This window comes from Electrophorus electricus, chromosome 19 (genome assembly GCF_013358815.1).
Source record: "Electrophorus electricus isolate fEleEle1 chromosome 19, fEleEle1.pri, whole genome shotgun sequence".
Taxonomy (NCBI): domain Eukaryota; kingdom Metazoa; phylum Chordata; class Actinopteri; order Gymnotiformes; family Gymnotidae; genus Electrophorus; species Electrophorus electricus.
Genome location: NC_049553.1, coordinates 11528201 through 11548205, shown reverse-complemented (window position 1 = coordinate 11548205; position 20005 = coordinate 11528201). Strand labels below are relative to the sequence as shown.

At 36.5% G+C, this 20005-nt stretch overlaps 1 protein-coding gene and 12 long non-coding RNA genes across 13 annotated transcripts; all 13 read left to right on the top strand.

Moving 5' to 3' along the window:
- The first annotated feature begins 24 nt into the window (after positions 1-24).
- On the top strand, positions 25-781 carry LOC118240111. The gene is made up of 3 exons (XR_004775292.1): positions 25-39; positions 576-638; positions 753-781. It is a non-coding gene; the product is annotated as an uncharacterized LOC118240111 (long non-coding RNA).
- Positions 782-812: 31 nt separating this feature from the next.
- LOC118240110 lies at positions 813-1569 on the top strand. Its single transcript, XR_004775291.1, has 3 exons — positions 813-827; positions 1364-1426; positions 1541-1569. It is a non-coding gene; the product is annotated as an uncharacterized LOC118240110 (long non-coding RNA).
- Positions 1570-1577: 8 nt separating this feature from the next.
- LOC118240113 lies at positions 1578-2213 on the top strand. The gene is made up of 2 exons (XR_004775294.1): positions 1578-1615; positions 2150-2213. It is a non-coding gene; the product is annotated as an uncharacterized LOC118240113 (long non-coding RNA).
- A 173-nt stretch (positions 2214-2386) lies between these two features.
- LOC118240109 lies at positions 2387-3141 on the top strand. Its single transcript, XR_004775290.1, has 3 exons — positions 2387-2401; positions 2936-2998; positions 3113-3141. It is a non-coding gene; the product is annotated as an uncharacterized LOC118240109 (long non-coding RNA).
- A 31-nt stretch (positions 3142-3172) lies between these two features.
- Positions 3173-3930, top strand: LOC118240108. The gene is made up of 3 exons (XR_004775289.1): positions 3173-3187; positions 3725-3787; positions 3902-3930. It is a non-coding gene; the product is annotated as an uncharacterized LOC118240108 (long non-coding RNA).
- Positions 3931-3938: 8 nt separating this feature from the next.
- Positions 3939-4574, top strand: LOC118240112. Its single transcript, XR_004775293.1, has 2 exons — positions 3939-3976; positions 4511-4574. It is a non-coding gene; the product is annotated as an uncharacterized LOC118240112 (long non-coding RNA).
- Positions 4575-4747: 173 nt separating this feature from the next.
- Positions 4748-5505, top strand: LOC118240107. Its single transcript, XR_004775288.1, has 3 exons — positions 4748-4762; positions 5300-5362; positions 5477-5505. It is a non-coding gene; the product is annotated as an uncharacterized LOC118240107 (long non-coding RNA).
- A 31-nt stretch (positions 5506-5536) lies between these two features.
- LOC118240106 lies at positions 5537-6294 on the top strand. The gene is made up of 3 exons (XR_004775287.1): positions 5537-5551; positions 6089-6151; positions 6266-6294. It is a non-coding gene; the product is annotated as an uncharacterized LOC118240106 (long non-coding RNA).
- Positions 6295-6325: 31 nt separating this feature from the next.
- LOC118240105 lies at positions 6326-7080 on the top strand. The gene is made up of 3 exons (XR_004775286.1): positions 6326-6340; positions 6875-6937; positions 7052-7080. It is a non-coding gene; the product is annotated as an uncharacterized LOC118240105 (long non-coding RNA).
- Positions 7081-7876: 796 nt separating this feature from the next.
- Positions 7877-8654, top strand: LOC118240101. The gene is made up of 3 exons (XR_004775282.1): positions 7877-7914; positions 8449-8511; positions 8626-8654. It is a non-coding gene; the product is annotated as an uncharacterized LOC118240101 (long non-coding RNA).
- Positions 8655-9458: 804 nt separating this feature from the next.
- LOC118240100 lies at positions 9459-10239 on the top strand. Its single transcript, XR_004775281.1, has 3 exons — positions 9459-9496; positions 10034-10096; positions 10211-10239. It is a non-coding gene; the product is annotated as an uncharacterized LOC118240100 (long non-coding RNA).
- An 804-nt stretch (positions 10240-11043) lies between these two features.
- Positions 11044-11675, top strand: LOC118240114. The gene is made up of 2 exons (XR_004775295.1): positions 11044-11074; positions 11612-11675. It is a non-coding gene; the product is annotated as an uncharacterized LOC118240114 (long non-coding RNA).
- Positions 11676-12404: 729 nt separating this feature from the next.
- Positions 12405-14935, top strand: LOC118240133 (C-type lectin domain family 4 member K-like). Its single transcript, XM_035519995.1, has 5 exons — positions 12405-12486; positions 12891-12944; positions 13398-13555; positions 13681-13802; positions 13957-14935. The coding sequence occupies exons 1-5, from the start codon at positions 12405-12407 to the stop codon at positions 14129-14131; spliced, it is 591 nt and encodes a 196-aa protein (XP_035375888.1). The 3' UTR covers positions 14132-14935.
- Positions 14936-20005: the final 5070 nt, after the last annotated feature.

The window sequence follows — 20005 nt, the reverse complement described above, 5'->3', positions numbered from 1 at the left end:
ACCAAACAGAGAAGGAAAAGTTAGCAAATGAACTGAAAGGTAAATACAAAACATAGCTTTTGTATTTGTAAAATACTGGATCTGTTTATAGCTTATAGGCTCCCAGATAAAGTAGACTGGTCTTAAACTTGTTATGAACGAACCCAGACGTCATTCAAATGTCTGATTGGTTTCTCCATATGAGCACTCACAGAGCCACACTGAACCAAGGCCAGGGTCACATCTTCAACAAAAAGACACTTTGTGTGTGTGTGTGGAAAAAGGAAAGTGGTATAAAGATAAATAAATGGGTCAGTTTGTTACTGACACATATATTAAAGAACTTTAAGAACATATCGAAACGGATAATCTTACAGGTTAATAAACTTCACGACAGGTATGGAAATGAGGAAGGTGCAGTTCTTCCCCAAAGACAGCAAGTGCATAAGGCTTCATATACTAGCTAAGGACAGATGCTTATTCTAATAGAATAACAATAGGGAATAGTACTGAAGCAGGAAATATATTACTTATCTTTTGTTATTTATATTGGTATTCAGATGTACTGATATACTGCTGTCATCCTGATTTTCCAGAGATGAATAGGAGTATTGAGCAGGTGAAGGAAGAAAAAGAAAATTTGACCAGTGAACTTCAAAGTGAGATCCAGATTTACCTCTAGAAATATTAGTCCTCAAATAAAGAATAAGAGGCTGAGTAATCTGGATCTCCACTCTACTACGTGGTTGATTAGTTTTGTTCTTACATGACAGGAACAAAGAACATTATGGATGAGGGAGAGAGAAGCTACCAAACAGAGAAGGAAAAGTTAGCAAATGAACTGAAAGGTAAATACAAAACATAGCTTTTGTATTTGTAAAATACTGGATCTGTTTATAGCTTATAGGCTCCCAGATAAAGTAGACTGGTCTTAAACTTGTTATGAACGAACCCAGACGTCATTCAAATGTCTGATTGGTTTCTCCATATGAGCACTCACAGAGCCACACTGAACCAAGGCCAGGGTCACATCTTCAACAAAAAGACACTTTGTGTGTGTGTGTGGAAAAAGGAAAGTGGTATAAAGATAAATAAATGGGTCAGTTTGTTACTGACAAATATATTAAAGAACTTTAAGAACATATCGAAACGGATAATCTTACAGGTTAATAAACTTCACGACAGGTATGGAAATGAGGAAGGTGCAGTTCTTCCCCAAAGACAGCAAGTGCATAAGGCTTCATATACTAGCTAAGGACAGATGCTTATTCTAATAGAATAACAATAGGGAATAGTACTGAAGCAGGAAATATATTACTTATCTTTTGTTATTTATATTGGCATTCAGATGTACTGATATACTGCTGTCATCCTGATTTTCCAGAGATGAATAGGAGTATTGAGCAGGTGAAGGAAGAAAAAGAAAATTTGACCAGTGAACTTCAAAGTGAGATCCAGATTTACCTCTAGAAATATTAGTCCTCAAATAAAGAATAAGAGGCTGAGTACTCTGGATCTCCACTCTACTATGTGGTTGATTAGTTTTGTTCTTACATGACAGGAACAAAGAACATTATGGATGAGGGAGAGAGAAGCTACCAAACAGAGAAGGAAAAGTTTGCAAATGAACTGAAAGGTAAATACAAATCATAGCTTTTGTATTTGTAAAATATTGGATCTTTATAGCTTATAGGCTCCCAGATAAAGTAGACTGGTCTTAAAATTGTTATGAACGAACCCAGACGTCATTCAAATGTCTGATTGGTTTCTCCATATGAGCACTCACAGAGCCACACTGAATCAAGGCCAGGGTCACATCTTCAGCAAAAAGACACTGTGTGTGTGTGTGTGGAAAAAGGAAAGTGGTATAAAGATAAATAAATGGATCAGTTTGTTACTGACAGATATATTATAGAACTTTAAGAACATATAGAAACTGATAATCTTACAGGATAATAAACTTCATGACAGGTATGGAAATGAGCAAGGTGCAGTTCTTCCCCAAAGACAGCAAGTGCATAAGGCTTCATATACTAGCTAAGGAAAGATGCTTATTCTAATAGAATAACAATAGGGAATAGTACTGAAGCAGGAAATATATTACTTATCTTTTGTTATTTATATTGGCATTCAGATGTACTGATATACTGCTGTCATCCTGATTTTCCAGAGATGAATAGGAGTATTGAGCAGGTGAAGGAAGAAAAAGAAAATTTGACCAGTGAACTTCAAAGTGAGATCCAGATTTACCTCTAGAAATATTAGTCCTCAAATAAAGAATAAGAGGCTGACTAATCTGGACCTCCACTCTACTACGTGGATGATTAATTTTGTTCTTACATGACAGGAACAAAGAAAATTATGGATGAGGGAGAGAGAAGCTACCAAACAGAGAAGGAAAAGTTAGCAAATGAACTGAAAGGTAAATACAAAACATAGCTTTTGTATTTGTAAAATACTGGATCTGTTTATAGCTTATAGGCTCCCAGATAAAGTAGACTGGTCTTAAACTTGTTATGAACGAACCCAGATGTCATTCAAATGTCTGATTGGTTTCTCCATATGAGCACTCACAGAGCCACACTGAACCAAGGCCAGGGTCACATCTTCAGCCAAAAGACACTTTGTGTGTGTGTGGAAAAAGGAAAGTGGTATAAAGATAAATAAATGGGTCAGTTTGTTACTGACACATATATTAAAGAACTTTAAGAACATATCGAAACGGATAATCTTACAGGTTAATAACTTCACGACAGGTATGGAAATGAGGAAGGTGCAGTTCTTCCCCAAAGACAGCAAGTGCATAAGGCTTCATATACTAGCTAAGGAAAGATAGCTTATTCTAATAGAATAACAATAGGGAATAGTACTGAAGCAGGAAATATATTACTTATCTTTTGTTATTTATATTGACATTCAGATGTACTGATATACTGCTGTCATCCTGATTTTCCAGAGATGAATAGGAGTATTGAGCAGGTGAAGGAAGAAAAAGAAAATTTGACCAGTGAACTTCAAAGTGAGATCCAGATTTACATCTAGAAATATTAGTCCTCAAATAAAGAATAAGAGGCTGAGTACTCTGGACCTCCACTCTACTACGTGGTTGATTAGTTTTGTTCTTACATGACAGGAACAAAGAACATTATGGATGAGGGAGAGAGAAGCTACCAAACAGAGAAGGAAAAGTTAGCAAATGAACTGAAAGGTAAATACAAAACATAGCTTTTGTATTTGTAAAATACTGGATCTGTTTATAGCTTATAGGCTCCCAGATAAAGTAGACTGGTCTTAAACTTGTTATGAACGAACCCAGACGTCATTCAAATGTCTGATTGGTTTCTCCATATGAGCACTCACAGAGCCACACTGAACCAAGGCCAGGGTCACATCTTCAACAAAAAGACACTTTGTGTGTGTGTGTGGAAAAAGGAAAGTGGTATAAAGATAAATAAATGGGTCAGTTTGTTACTGACACATATATTAAAGAACTTTAAGAACATATCGAAACGGATAATCTTACAGGTTAATAAACTTCACGACAGGTATGGAAATGAGGCAAGGTGCAGTTCTTCCCCAAAGACAGCAAGTGCATAAGGCTTCATATACTAGCTAAGGACAGATGCTTATTCTAATAGAATAACAATAGGGAATAGTACTGAAGCAGGAAATATATTACTTATCTTTTGTTATTTATATTGGCATTCAGATGTACTGATATACTGCTGTCATCCTGATTTTCCAGAGATGAATAGGAGTATTGAGCAGGTGAAGGAAGAAAAAGAAAATTTGACCAGTGAACTTCAAAGTGAGATCCAGATTTACCTCTAGAAATATTAGTCCTCAAATAAAGAATAAGAGGCTGAGTAATCTGGATCTCCACTCTACTACGTGGTTGATTAGTTTTGTTCTTACATGACAGGAACAAAGAACATTATGGATGAGGGAGAGAGAAGCTACCAAACAGAGAAGGAAAAGTTTGCAAATGAACTGAAAGGTAAATACAAATCATAGCTTTTGTATTTGTAAAATATTGGATCTTTATAGCTTATAGGCTCCCAGATAAAGTAGACTGGTCTTAAAATTGTTATGAACGAACCAAGACGTCATTCAAATGTCTGATTGGTTTCTCCATATGAGCACTCACAGAGCCACACTGAATCAAGGCCAGGGTCACATCTTCAGCAAAAAGACACTGTGTGTGTGTGTGTGGAAAAAGGAAAGTGGTATAAAGATAAATAAATGGATCAGTTTGTTACTGACAGATATATTATAGAACTTTAAGAACATATCGAAACTGATAATCTTACAGGATAATAAACTTCATGACAGGTATGGAAATGAGCAAGGTGCAGTTCTTCCCCAAAGACAGCAAGTGCATAAGGCTTCATATACTAGCTAAGGAAAGATGCTTATTCTAATAGAATAACAATAGGGAATAGTACTGAAGCAGGAAATATATTACTTATCTTTTGTTATTTATATTGGCATTCAGATGTACTGATATACTGCTGTCATCCTGATTTTCCAGAGATGAATAGGAGTATTGAGCAGGTGAAGGAAGAAAAAGAAAATTTGACCAGTGAACTTCAAAGTGAGATCCAGATTTACCTCTAGAAATATTAGTCCTCAAATAAAGAATAAGAGGCTGACTAATCTGGACCTCCACTCTACTACGTGGATGATTAGTTTTGTTCTTACATGACAGGAACAAAGAAAATTATGGATGAGGGAGAGAGAAGCTACCAAACAGAGAAGGAAAAGTTAGCAAATGAACTGAAAGGTAAATACAAAACATAGCTTTTGTATTTGTAAAATACTGGAATCTGTTTATAGCTTATAGGCTCCCAGATAAAGTAGACTGGTCTTAAACTTGTTATGAACGAACCCAGACGTCATTCAAATGTCTGATTGGTTTCTCCATATGAGCACTCACAGAGCCACACTGAACCAAGGCCAGGGTCACATCTTCAACAAAAAGACACTGTGTGTGTGTGTGTGGAAAAAGGAAAGTGGTATAAAGATAAATAAATGGGTCAGTTTGTTACTGACACATATATTAAAGAACTTTAAGAACATATCGAAACGGATAATCTTACAGGTTAATAAACTTCACGACAGGTATGGAAATGAGGAAGGTGCAGTTCTTCCCCAAAGACAGCAAGTGCATAAGGCTTCATATACTAGCTAAGGAAAGATGCTTATTCTAATAGAATAACAATAGGGAATAGTACTGAAGCAGGAAATATATTACTTATCTTTTGTTATTTATATTGGCATTCAGATGTACTGATATACTGCTGTCATCCTGATTTTCCAGAGATGAATAGGAGTATTGAGCAGGTGAAGGAAGAAAAAGAAAATTTGACCAGTGAACTTCAAAGTGAGATCCAGATTTACCTCTAGAAATATTAGTCCTCAAATAAAGAATAAGAGGCTGAGTAATCTGGATCTCCACTCTACTACGTGGTTGATTAGTTTTGTTCTTACATGACAGGAACAAAGAACATTATGGATGAGGGAGAGAGAAGCTACCAAACAGAGAAGGAAAAGTTAGCAAATGAACTGAAAGGTAAATACAAAACATAGCTTTTGTATTTGTAAAATACTGGATCTGTTTATAGCTTATAGGCTCCCAGATAAAGTAGACTGGTCTTAAACTTGTTATGAACGAACCCAGACGTCATTCAAATGTCTGATTGGTTTCTCCATATGAGCACTCACAGAGCCACACTGAACCAAGGCCAGGGTCACATCTTCAAGCAAAAAGACACTTTGTGTGTGTGTGTGGAAAAAGGAAAGTGGTATAAAGATAAATAAATGGGTCAGTTTGTTACTGACACATATATTAAAGAACTTTAAGAACATATCGAAACGGATAATCTTACAGGTTAATAAACTTCACGACAGGTATGGAAATGAGGAAGGTGCAGTTCTTCCCCAAAGACAGCAAGTGCATAAGGCTTCATATACTAGCTAAGGAAAGATACTTATTCTAATAGAATAACAATAGGGAATAGTACTGAAGCAGGAAATATATTACTTATCTTTTGTTATTTATATTGGCATTCAGATGTACTGATATACTGCTGTCATCCTGATTTTCCAGAGATGAATAGGAGTATTGAGCAGGTGAAGGAAGAAAAAGAAAATTTGACCAGTGAACTTCAAAGTGAGATCCAGATTTACCTCTAGAAATATTAGTCCTCAAATAAAGAATAAGAGGCTGAGTAATCTGGATCTCCACTCTACTACGTGGTTGATTAGTTTTGTTCTTACATGACAGGAACAAAGAACATTATGGATGAGGGAGAGAGAAGCTACCAAACAGAGAAGGAAAAGTTAGCAAATGAACTGAAAGGTAAATACAAATCATAGCTTTTGTATTTGTAAAATACTGGATCTGTTTATAGCTTATAGGCTCCCAGATAAAGTAGACTGGTCTTAAACTTGTTATGAACGAACCCAGACGTCATTCAAATGTCTGATTGGTTTCTCCATATGAGCACTCACAGAGCCACACTGAACCAAGGCCAGGGTCACATCTTCAGCAAAAAGACACTTTGTGTGTGTGTGGAAAAAGGAAAGTGGTATAAAGATAAATAAATGGGTCAGTTTGTTACTGACACATATATTAAAGAACTTTAAGAACATATCGAAACGGATAATCTTACAGGTTAATAAACTTCACGACAGGTATGGAAATGAGGAAGGTGCAGTTCTTCCCCAAAGACAGCAAGTGCATAAGGCTTCATATACTAGCTAAGGAAAGATGCTTATTCTAATAGAATAACAATAGGGAATAGTACAGAAGCAGGAAATATATTATTTACCTTTTGTTATTTATATTGACATTCAGATAGACTGATATACTGCTGTCATCCTGATTTTCCAGAGATGAATAGGAGTATTGAGCAGGTGAAGGAAGAAAAAGAAAATTTGACCAGTGAACTTCAAAGTGAGATCCAGATTTACCTCTAGAAATATTAGTCTTCAAATAAACAATAAGAGGCTGAGTACTCTGGACCTCCACTCTATTACTTGGTTGATTAGTTTTGTTCTTACATGACAGGAACAAAGAACATTATGGATGAGGGAGAGAGAAGCTACCAAACAGAGAAGGAAAAGTTAGCAAATGTATTGAAAGGTAAATATGAAACATAGCTTTTGTATTTGTAAAATACTGGATCAGTTTATAGCTTATAGGCTCCCAGATCAAGTAGACTGGTCTTAAAATTGTTATGAACGAACCCAGACGTCATTCAAATGTCTGATTGGTTTCTCCATATGAGCACTCACAGAGCCACACTGAATCAAGGCCAGGGTCACATCTTCAGCAAAAAGACACTGTGTGTGTGTGTGTGGAAAAAGGAAAGTGGTATAAAGATAAATAAATGGATCAGTTAGTTACTGACAGATATATTATAGAACTTTAAGAACATATAGAAACTGATAATCTTACAGGATAATAAACTTCATGACAGGTATGGAAATGAGCAAGGTGCAGTTCTTCCCCAAAGACAGCAAGTGCATAAGGCTTCATATACTAGCTAAGGAAAGATGCTTATTCTAATAGAATAACAATAGGGAATAGTACTGAAGCAGGAAATATATTACTTATCTTTTGTTATTTATATTGACATTCAGATGTATTGATATACTGCTGTCATCCTGATTTTCCAGAGATGAATAGGAGTATTGAGCAGGTGAAGGAAGAAAAAGAAAATTTGACCAGTGAACTTCAAAGTGAGATCCAGATTTACCTCTAGAAATATTAGTCCTCAAATAAAGAATAAGAGGCTGAGTAATCTGGAACTCCACTCTACTATGTGGATGATTAGTTTTGTTCTTACATGACAGGAACAAAGAAAATTATGGATGAGGGAGAGAGAAGCTACCAAACAGAGAAGGAAAAGTTTGCAAATGAACTGAAAGGTAAATACAAATCATAGCTTTTGTATTTGTAAAATATTGGATCTCTTTATAGCTTATAGGCTCCCAGATAAAGTAGACTGGTCTTAAAATTGTTATGAACGAACCCAGATGTCATTCAAATGTCTGATTGGTTTCTCCATATGAGCACTCACAGAGCCACACTGAACCAAGGCCAGGGTCACATCTTCAGCAAAAAGACACTTTGTGTGTGTGTGGAAAAAGAAAAGTGGTATAAAGATAAATAAATGGGTCAGTTTGTTACTGACACATATATTAAAGAACTTTAAGAACATATCGAAACGGATAATCTTACAGGTTAATAAACTTCACGACAGGTATGGAAATGAGGAAGGTGCAGTTCTTCCCCAAAGACAGCAAGTGCTTAAGGCTTCATATACTGGCTAAGGAAAGATGCTTATTCTAATAGAATAACAATAGGGAATAGTACAGAAGCAGGAAATATATTATTTACCTTTTGTTATTTATATTGACATTCAGATAGACTGATATACTGCTGTCATCCTGATTTTCCAGAGATGAATAGGAGTATTGAGCAGGTGAAGGAAGAAAAAGAAAATTTGACCAGTGAACTTCAAAGTGAGATCCAGATTTACCTCTAGAAATATTAGTCTTCAAATAAACAATAAGAGGCTGAGTACTCTGGACCTCCACTCTATTACTTGGTTGATTAGTTTTGTTCTTACATGACAGGAACAAAGAACATTATGGATGAGGGAGAGAGAAGCTACCAAACAGAGAAGGAAAAGTTAGCAAATGAATTGAAAGGTAAATATGAAACATAGCTTTTGTATTTGTAAAATACTGGATCAGTTTATAGCTTATAGGCTCCCAGATCAAGTAGACTGGTCTTAAAATTGTTATGAACGAACCCAGACGTCATTCAAATGTCTGATTGGTTTCTCCATATGAGCACTCACAGAGCCACACTGAATCAAGGCCAGGGTCACATCTTCAGCAAAAAGACACTGTGTGTGTGTGTGTGTGTGTGGAAAAAGGAAAGTGGTATAAAGATAAATAAATGGATCAGTTTGTTACTGACAGATATATTAAAGAACTTTAAGAACATATCGAAACTGATAATCTTACAGGATAAATAAACTTCACTGACAGGTATGGAAATGAGCAAGGTGCAGTTCTTCCCCAAAGACAGCAAGTGCATAAGGCTTCATATACTAGCTAAGGAAAGATGCTTATTCTAATAGAATAACAATAGGGAATAGTACTGAAGCAGGAAATATATTACTTATCTTTTGTTATTTATATTGACATTCAGATGTATTGATATACTGCTGTCATCCTGATTTTCCAGAGATGAATAGGAGTATTGAGCAGGTGAAGGAAGAAAAAGAAAATTTGACCAGTGAACTTCAAAGTGAGATCCAGATTTACCTCTAGAAATATTAGTCCTCAAATAAAGAATAAGAGGCTGAGTAATCTGGAACTCCACTCTACTACGTGGATGATTAGTTTTGTTCTTACATGACAGGAACAAAGAACATTATGGATGAGGGAGAGAGAAGCTACCAAACAGAGAAGGAAAAGTTTGCAAATGAACTGAAAGGTAAATACAAATCATAGCTTTTGTATTTGTAAAATATTGGATCTCTTTATAGCTTATAGGCTCCCAGATAAAGTAGACTGGTCTTAAAATTGTTATGAACGAACCCAGATGTCATTCAAATGTCTGATTGGTTTCTCCATATGAGCACTCACAGAGCCACAATGAATCAAGGCCAGAGTCACATCTTCAGCAAAAAGACACTTTGTGTGTGTGTGGAAAAAGGAAAGTGGTATAAAGATAAATAAATGGGTCAGTTTGTTACTGACACATATATTAAAGAACTTTAAGAACATATCGAAACGGATAATCTTACAGGTTAATAAACTTCACGACAGGTATGGAAATGAGCAAGGTGCAGTTCTTCCCCAAAGACAGCAAGTGCATAAGGCTTCATATACTAGCTAAGGAAAGATGCTTATTCTAATAGAATAACAATAGGGAATAGTACAGAAGCAGGAAATATATTACTTACCCTTTTGTTATTATATATTGACATTCAGATAGTACTGATATACTGCTGTCATCCTGATTTTCCAGAGATGAATAGGAGTATTGAGCAGGTGAAGGAAGAAAAAGAAAATTTGACCAGTGAACTTCAAAGTGAGATCCAGATTTACCTCTAGAAATATTAGTCCTCAAATAAAGAATAAGAGGCTGACTAATCTGGACCTCCACTCTACTACGTGGATGATTAGTTTTGTTCTTACATGACAGGAACAAAGAACATTATGGATGAGGGAGAGAGAAGCTACCAAACAGAGAAGGAAAAGTTTGCAAATGAACTGAAATGTAAATACAAAACATAGCTTTTGTATTTGTAAAATACTGGATCTGTTTATAGCTTATAGGCTCCCAGATAAAGTAGACTGGTCTTAAAATTGTTATGAACGAACCCAGACGTCATTCAAATGTCTGATTGGTTTCTCCATATGAGCACTCACAGAGCCACACTGAACCAAGGCCAGGGTCACATCTTCAACAAAAAGACACTTTGTGTGTGTGTGTGGAAAAAGGAAAGTGGTATAAAGATAAATAAATGGGTCAGTTTGTTACTGACACATATATTAAAGAACTTTAAGAACATATCGAAACGGATAATCTTACAGGTTAATAAACTTCACGACAGGTATGGAAATGAGGAAGGTGCAGTTCTTCCCCAAAGACAGCAAGTGCATAAGGCTTCATATACTAGCTAAGGAAAGATGCTTATTCTAATAGAATAACAATAGGGAATAGTACATGAAGCAGGAAATATATTACTTATCTTTTGTTATTTATATTGACATTCAGATGTACTGATATACTGCTGTCATCCTGATTTTCCAGAGATGAATAGGAGTATTGAGCAGGTGAAGGAAGAAAAAGAAAATTTGACCAGTGAACTTCAAAGTGAGATCCAGATTTACCTCTAGAAATATTAGTCCTCAAATAAAGAATAAGAGGCTGACTAATCTGGACCTCCACTCTACTACGTGGATGATTAGTTTTGTTCTTACATGACAGGAACAAAGAAAATTATGGATGAGGGAGAGAGAAGCTACCAAACAGAGAAGGAAAAGTTAGCAAATGAACTGAAAGGTAAATACAAATCATAGCTTTTGTATTTGTAAAATATTGGATCTCGTTTATAGCTTATAGGCTACCAGATCAAGTAGACTGGTCTTAAAATTGTTATGAACGAACCGAGATGTCATTCAAATGTCTGATTGGTTTCTCCATATGAGCACTCACAGAGCCACACTGAATCAAGGCCAGGGTCACATCTTCAGCAAAAAGACACTTTGTGTGTGTGTGTGGAAAAAGGAAAGTGGTATAAAGATAAATAAATGGGTCAGTTTGTTACTGACACATATATTAAAGAACTTTAAGAACATATCGAAACGGATAATCTTACAGGTTAATAAACTTCACGACAGGTATGGAAATGAGGAAGGTGCAGTTCTTCCCCAAAGACAGCAAGTGCATAAGGCTTCATATACTAGCTAAGGAAAGATGCTTATTCTAATAGAATAACAATAGGGAATAGTACTGAAGCAGGAAATATATTACTTACCTTTTGTTATTTATATTGACATTCAGATAGACTGATATACTGCTGTCATCCTGATTTTCCAGAGATGAATAGGAGTATTGAGCAGGTGAAGGAAGAAAAAGAAAATTTGACCAGTGAACTTCAAAGTGAGATCCAGATTTACCTCTAGAAATATTAGTCCTCAAATAAAGAATAAGAGGCTGACTAATCTGGACCTCCACACTAGTAGATTGATGATTGTTTTGTTCTTTTATTTCAGGAACAAAGAACACTATGGATGAGAGAGAGAGAAACTACCAAACAGAGAAGGAAAAGTTAGCAAATGAACTCAAAGGTAAATACAAATCTTAGCTTGAATCAGAGCTTGATGTTTGTATTTGTAAAATACAGTACCTGTGTTTATGTTTTATAAATGTACAAAGTCTCCCTGATCATGTACACTGTTTTGCTTACATTTTTATGAACAAACCCAGCTGTCATTTTAATGTCTCATGATTTCTTCTTATGAGCCCTCAGAGACCCACTATGACTCAAGACACAGGGGTCAAGTGTTTATTTAGGAGAGATAGAGAATGTTTGTGTGTGTGTGTGTGTGTGTGTGTGTGTGTGTGTGTGTGTGTGTGTGTGTGTGTGTGTGTGAGTGTGTGTGTGTGTGTGTGTGTGTGTGTGTGTGTGTATGTGTATCAGTGCTGATTTTACAACCCCTGGATGAATGCCAGATCATTCAATGGGCAGTTCAGTACTTTCAATTTCCACAAAGATGTCCTTATTCAGAAGAGTTTCAGGGGAACAGAGGAGAATCAGATGGAGCCTGTTATGAAACAATACACACATGTGCTAAAGAACCATCTTTATTCAGTGTATGATCATATGATCATGATTGACACCCTTCAAAACCTGGAAAAAGAAAATGTGCATCTTTCTGTTTGTGAAACTAGTTTGGTCACTCAGCTCTCTGGTAATTATTATATTCTAATAGTGAAGACATAACTTTATTTCTAAGTTTTTACTGGAGAATAAAAGACAGACAGACAAGCTGTGTGCTGGATTAATCTGTGCATCTTGGTTTCAACTTGCATTTTTACACTGGAATACATGACTAAAACTGATGCACCCAAAGCCAGAAATGTCTGCTTTCTTCTATAAACCCAAGGATGGCACTTTGACATCCACTTCCTACTTTTAGAACCAAATGACTTGCAAAATATCAAAACCCTTTCACATAGAATATATTTCACATTGAAGGATGAAATATATTTCTTACATTTTGTTATTTATGTTGACTATTTAACTCCTTTTGTTAGCTGTCATAAACCTGACATTCAGATGTACTGATATACTGGTGTTGTCCTGGTTTTTCAGAGATAAACAGGTGTATGGAGCAGCTGCAGGCAGAAAAGGAAAATCTAACCAAAAGTGAGATCTACAGTTTCAGTCTGAACTAGAAAACTAGAAAACAATATAAATATTGTCAGTATAAACAATGGCCTTCATAAAAATAATTGAATGTGTACCAAGAAGAATCCTTCAATACTTGTGTTTTGACTTTCATTTACCTAGTCAACACTTTGATGGTCACTTACTAATTTGGCAAAGAATATTTTCAGTTTCATTATTCTTTCAAAGAGAATTCTACTGTGAATAGTGGAGGGCAAAATGTGTTAAAGTTAATTTATTCTTGTTTGAGTACTTGTTTGTCCATTTAATCCTCTATGCCTGGCCTCAATGTCCTTTAGTTATCACTATGTGATATTTGAAAGTAAACATTATTTTGTGTATTTATCAGATTCTATATTGTGTATCATAACCTGATCTCTTCAGCATTGTCTCTGAGTAGTGTATTAACGCTGTGCAATCACAATGCTGCAGCTCTGAAGATGAAATCAGACCACTGTGCTCAGGGCTGGAAGTTCTTCAGTGGGAAGTGTTACTACTTCTCTACTGATGAGGAGACCTGGAATGCCAGTCGGAATGCTTGTGTTGATAAGGGAGGAGATTTGGTGATTGTTACCAGTCCAATGGAGCAGGTATGATGTCTGAATGTAATAGCTGTGACACTAAAATACTCACTGAAATGCAGAAAGGTTATGCCCTTATTGTCCTGTTCATCGGAATGTCTTACAGATTCTAATCACAATATTTTTCATTAAAGGATTTCTTAAAAAGATCAAAGCCTGGTTCTGGAAGTGAGTTCTACTGGATCGGTCTGACTGATGCTGTGGTGGAGGGAGAATGGCACTGGTTAGATGGCACAAAGCTCAGTCAGACACCGAGGTTGGTCCTATTACAGACACCACTGAAAAGTCCTGTTCATTTCGAGGTCACATGATCATATCATGGTAGATCACTACGCATTTAGTCTACATGCTTTTAACAAAATGGCACACTTGTAATAGTGATTTGTTTATTTTGTTCCCTTGACAACCAGGTACTGGGCTGGAAATGAGCCAGATGACTGGAAGGGAGATCAAAATGCTCACCCTGAAGGAGAAGACTGTGCTGTAATGGAGCTCAGCTCTGACAGTTATCTTTTACTGGATGCATTCTGTAATGAAGAAAGCAAGAAACACAAGCATGTCTGTGAGGCCAAAGCAGGAATGTAAAACAGAGATAGTAGATAGTAGAGATTGTAATTATGGCAATAACATAAGGTGTAGGGAAGTCAAATCTCAGGCTGAATTTTCTTTGTATTTGTTTGTGTCCCGCTTATGTATTTATTTGTTTGTTTACATATTTAGGCATTGCTTCATGTTCATATCTCTGTACTGTGACAAACCACATGGTCATCAATGAGTTTGGGCCTAATGACTCGAAAGATCAAAATGCTCACATAGAAGGAGAAGACTGTGCTATAATGGAGCTCAGCTCTGCCAGTTATGATTTACTGGATGAAATATGCACTGAAGATGGGAAGAAACACAAGCATGTCTGTGAGGCCAAAGCAGGAATGTAAAACCTAGAGGTAGAGATTGTAATTATGGCCATAACGTAATGCATAGGGAATTGAAATCTCAGGCTGGATTTTCTTTGTATTTATTTGTTTAAGTATTCAGGCATTGCTTCTTGTACATATCTGTGTTGTTACAAACCATATGCTCATTAATGAGTTTGGGCTTGCTGATGATGCAAGAATGCATCTTTAGCAGTTTCAGTCTCATATGATGAGCAGGATGCTTTAAGCAGCACTGGGTAGTACTGAAATGCATTAGATTGCTACTGTAACACTTCATCTTATTGGTGTAAATGTGGAGATGCTGTAAAATTAGAGCACTGTAAAGTGAAACATTGCTTTGTTCATTAGTTCTAGAGATTGTTTGTATTTAGTCACAACTTTGAGACAAAGTGGAGGGTTATTCAAGGTAAAGCTTCATCCAGAGTGTTTTATCATACAGCTATCATACAGATGTAATTTACTTTTGCTAAATTATAATTATTACATTTGTAAATAATAAACATCATAATCTGCAGAGAGTGTTGTGTAAAAAATATATTTTATTTTAACATTCCATAGTCATGAAATATTATGATAGATTAAATTCAGATGGAATTTTGGCAGCAATATATCCCACTTCCTAATAGTTCAAACTGATGTGATATTTGTGATATAATGCTGTAATCTGTTCACTCTTTTATTGGTTCAAAGCATACCTTTGGTATACAGGACCAGACCCCAGACCAAATTCTGGAAAAGAAAGCCACTCCCACACTACTCCTCACCACTTGACCTTGGTGGAATCCTTGCCACCATGTTGAAGGGCATTCTGATTTTACTAAGGAATGGTGAACATTGCTACCAGCAGTCCCTCACACCGCCGGTTTTGCTGAGATAAGGAACTTCAGACAGCATCCCAAAATACATTCCAAAATTTCATCACAACCATGCAAACTGAAGCCATGGAGATAAATAAACAATTAATACATGGAATATTGTTAACTTAAAAAGTACATACTTTCATGCAAAACTAAATAGCTATGTCTCATCACATTATTGTATATGGATGTAATTTTTATTGGTTTGATATAACTACAGTCTTTTAAACCTATAAGCTACTCTGGCTCGCCAAAAGCTTCAATTAAATCACTTCTATAATTAAACTAAGCCTTTTTACAATTCCTATAGCAAGACGTTACTTGTATCATACATTCATGACGCTCATGCAAATTAGTGAGAAAAAGTGAACAAGAAAAAAAACAAAACAGAATAGAGGCCAGGTAAACCACACACAGAGAGAGAGAGAGAGAGAGAGAGAGCTTCCTGAACAGGCACTAATACTAGGGTGATGGCTACAGGAAACAGACAACTACATGAGGCTGGGGATGCACATAAAATGAGGGACAGTCAAAACCATTCAAAATGACTATGCAATAACTAAATAACAAGAGCATGACAAAAAAAACCAATAACCACCACCACAAAACCCACAAAATACCTAGCGAGAGAAGCAGTGGTGTACCATGGGAGCCCCTGTCCCCAAACTCTAGCCTCAATGTTGACGCCACAATTTGCAGTAACTTTTATTCTTAAAAATTGAAGGCAAATTACATTGCACACAAACATGTATTTATACATACATCATTATATATAAACACATACCCTTGGACTCTGTACAGTATATTGTCTAAGAAAGTCAATTGCACTTTGAAAATTGGTCCTCCCTGTTTAGTGTAGCTTAATATCATCCTGCCTTTTGAAAGATACCTATCAGAATTTTTTTCACTTCACCAATACAGTGTATTTTAAAGACTTGATCATATTTGTTTTTTTATACATGTGACACGTAACAGAGTGGCATATCTTTTTAAGCAGCTTTTTTTTCAAAGAAGTCTCTATTTTAGTTAACTTACCTGTCATTCCTTATGCATTGTCTCTATAGCATGTGAGCAAACATCCAACGTAGTTGTTGTTCCATCCCTGTATGTATTACTTGGTCGGTCTCTCTCTCTCTCTCTCTCTCTCTCTCTCTCTCTCTCTCTCTCTCTCTCTCTCTCTCTCTCTCTCAACACAGTGCCCTGTAAGCCACCACAAAGAGTCAGTGAAAGCCTCGTGCCACACTGGTTAGTTTAGGGAAGTAGATGGAAGTGCTGATTGGTTGGCCATACCAGGGAAGTATCAGAGTTGTAAGTCACTTTGGCTAAAAGCATCAGCTAAATGCCATCAAATGTGAAAAGATGATGAATGTAAGAAAGGCAACATACCAATTACACTACCTCTGCCCATCAACCAACAGCCTATAATACAAAAGGGGACTTAGTCTTTGAAGAGAGGAAAGGGTTAATCTTTTTGGTAAAGGATGAAGCCCACAACACAGTTTAGAAAAAGAAGAAAGTTGCTAGATGATTGTTCCACATACAGAGTAGAAAGCTAGATATAATTGTTGACCTGAGTTATTGTGTATTTGTATGTTTAGTTATGTATTTATGCGCATCCATTTGTATATGTGTATGTATGTATGTGTGGTCTGGAATAGAAACAGTACGTACATTCCATCTGTCATTTCCCTCATTAACATTATTAAGCACATGAATGCAATAATATGCACTTACAGTGAATCTACTATTATCATAGCATCTAATTATTACTCAGGTTGCACCACACTACCCTCTAATGGTAAGAATGCAGTAATTTTCACCTGTGTCTGGTGTCTGTGGTTTCTTTGTGTGCTTTCGTCTTTGCTCTGGCCCTCATCAGCAGAGTGCTCTGTGAGTCTCAAATCAAAGATGTGTCACTAAAAAACTAATTATCTTCTAATTTTTCAAGTGAAAACTCAAAACAAGTATTGCTATTGCTATCAGCCATGGGTTTTGCCTGTTTGTTAATATTTTGTCCATATATATATATTTGCTTGACAGTGGCTTATTTGCTTATGTTGAAACGACTTCTTACTGCACTTCTGATTATGAAAACTTGATCTGCTCTTTCTCCTCATCAGATTTTGTAGAAAATGTTGCACATGAAGAGTGTATTCACAGTCTCACAGGTCAGTATTAGAATGGCCATGAGCATAGTGCATAGTGCATAGACAGTGCATCAATGGACCATAATCAAAACCAATTCACATTTCTCTTGTTAATGAATGTGGATGACAAGTACTGGATTTTTTTGTGCGTGTTTTCACAAAACTCAGGAGACATTAGACAAGCTTCAGTTATGAATAGAGAGATTAAATAGCAAACCAATCATTCAACATCAGCATCTATGAAATGACATCAAATCACGTGAATAACTGTTGCTCTCAAATTTTAATTTGATCTGGTTTCTAGAACAACTACATCAGTACAATTTCATCTTGAAGAATTGTTCATTGAATCAAAAGAATTTGCAAGGTATGTTTTTTTTATTGGTTGATCAAAAATATTATGGAAACCTAAAGTGGTGTAATTTCAAGTGATTTTAACTACTTTGGTTTAACTGCATTCAGTCACAGAACTGAAGGTGAATATTGTAACACACCTGCAAATAACAAAATAACAAAGTCAAAAAATAGTCCAAAATGGAAAAATTACAAACAGCAACTAACACTAGAGAAAACTGGCTCAGAAACTCAGCTAAGGCACAAGAGACTTCACACCAGGACTTACCACAAAGGACTTTGGCAGCAAAGGGAGCAGGTAATGTCCTTTAGGTGTATGAGGAGGTGTGGCTTGTAATTAATAGACTAGTGAGGCAACCCACCAGGAAGTGTAGCAGGGGGTGTGACAAATATGTTGCACTTGGAGCGGAAGAACAAGGATCTTTCTGTCTACCAATAAGACATACTAATGAGGTAGCCTAACAGCTTGTGTAGTTTTGGACCTGGCAAGGACTTCAACTTGGACTTCTCAAGGCAAAATATCATCTTAATGTAAAAAAAAAAAAAAGCATGACATACAACAGAAACAAAACTTTTTACGAAAGTTATTTTATATGTCTATTAAAGGCAAAGTTGGAATATTCTTTTAACAAAAAAGAAGCATTTTTCACATTTACCAACTTTCACGTCCCAGGCACCCAGTCCAAGGGACACAATGACGGTTACACATCACACCTGCCCCACCTTTAATCTCCTGATTACTGACCACTTGCATTTGTGCCTCTTTTGCCCATTTTGTGTCTCCCTCTGATTTCAGCCTATAGGAACATTTGTCCAGTGCTGCCACAGGATCAGTCATCCAGTGCTGTTATTCCTCACTCCTGTGTTGCTGATGTCCTGAGCATTTACTGCCAGCGATCTACTGTGCTTCCAAACTCTGCTGTGCCTACATGCCTTGAGCTTTACTGCCAGTGCTTTTTGCTTTAGTCTGTGTTTTCTTCTGTGTATTGTAGCAGCTCTGCACTGTGCTTTGTTCATTCTTTATGAAGAACTAAGAGACTCCAATTATACACTCTTGTCTCACTCCTTCCCTGCCACCATCACACCAATAATTTGATATACAGAAGCATCACAATGCACACACCCATACATGTACAGTCAGGGCCAAAAGTTGAGACTAGCACAAATTTTGGTTTTCACAAAGTTGGCCGCTTCAATTTTTATGGTGGCAGTTTGCATTAAATTTAGATTGTGAAGAGTGATCAGATAAACTGCAAATAATTGCAGTCATTCCTTGCCATGAAAATTAACTTAATCACAAAAATTACTGTATTCCAGCCACTGCATTTCAGCCCTGCCACAAATTGACCTGCTAACATAAATTCAGTGATCTTCTCATTAGCTCAGGAGAAAGTGTTAACAAGGACAAGGCAGCTGATATTACTGTGTCATGCTGATTAGAAGAGCAGAATGATTGCTTTAAAAGGGTTTTGGTGCTTGAAGTTTTCTTCTGGTAACCATGGTTACCTCCAAGGGAACACGTGCAGTCATCATTGCATTGCATCAAGAGGACTTCACAGGCAAGGACATTGCTGCTTTTAAGATAGCACGTAAATCAATCATTTATTGAATCATCAAGAACTTCAAGGAAAGAGTTTCGATTGCAATGAAGAAGGTTTTAGGGTGCCCAAGAAAGTCAAGCAAGTGCCAGGACTGTCTCCTAAAGAGGATGCAACTATGAGATCGGCTCACCACCAGTTCAGAGCTTGCTCAGGAATGGCAGTTGTGAGTGCATCTGCAGGCACAGTGAGGCAAAGGCTTTTGGAGGATAGCTTGGAGTCAAGAAGGGCAGCAAAGAAGCCACTTCTTGCCAAAAAAACATCAAGTACAGATAGACTTTCTGCAGGAAGTATAGGGATTGGGCTGCAGAGGACTGGGGTAAAGATTTTTTCTGATGAAGCCCCCGTCAGACTGTTTGGGACATATGGACATGAGGTGCTACCATGAGATGAGTGCGATCATTTACATTTATGGCATTTAGCAGACGCTCTTATCCAGAGCGACTTACAAAAGTGCTTTGTTATTTACTGTTATTTATTATAGAATATCCTAGTACAGTAGGATAGGGTCCAACATACCAATGAACTAGAATACTGTAGAATACTGGGATGAATGCTGATACCTAGA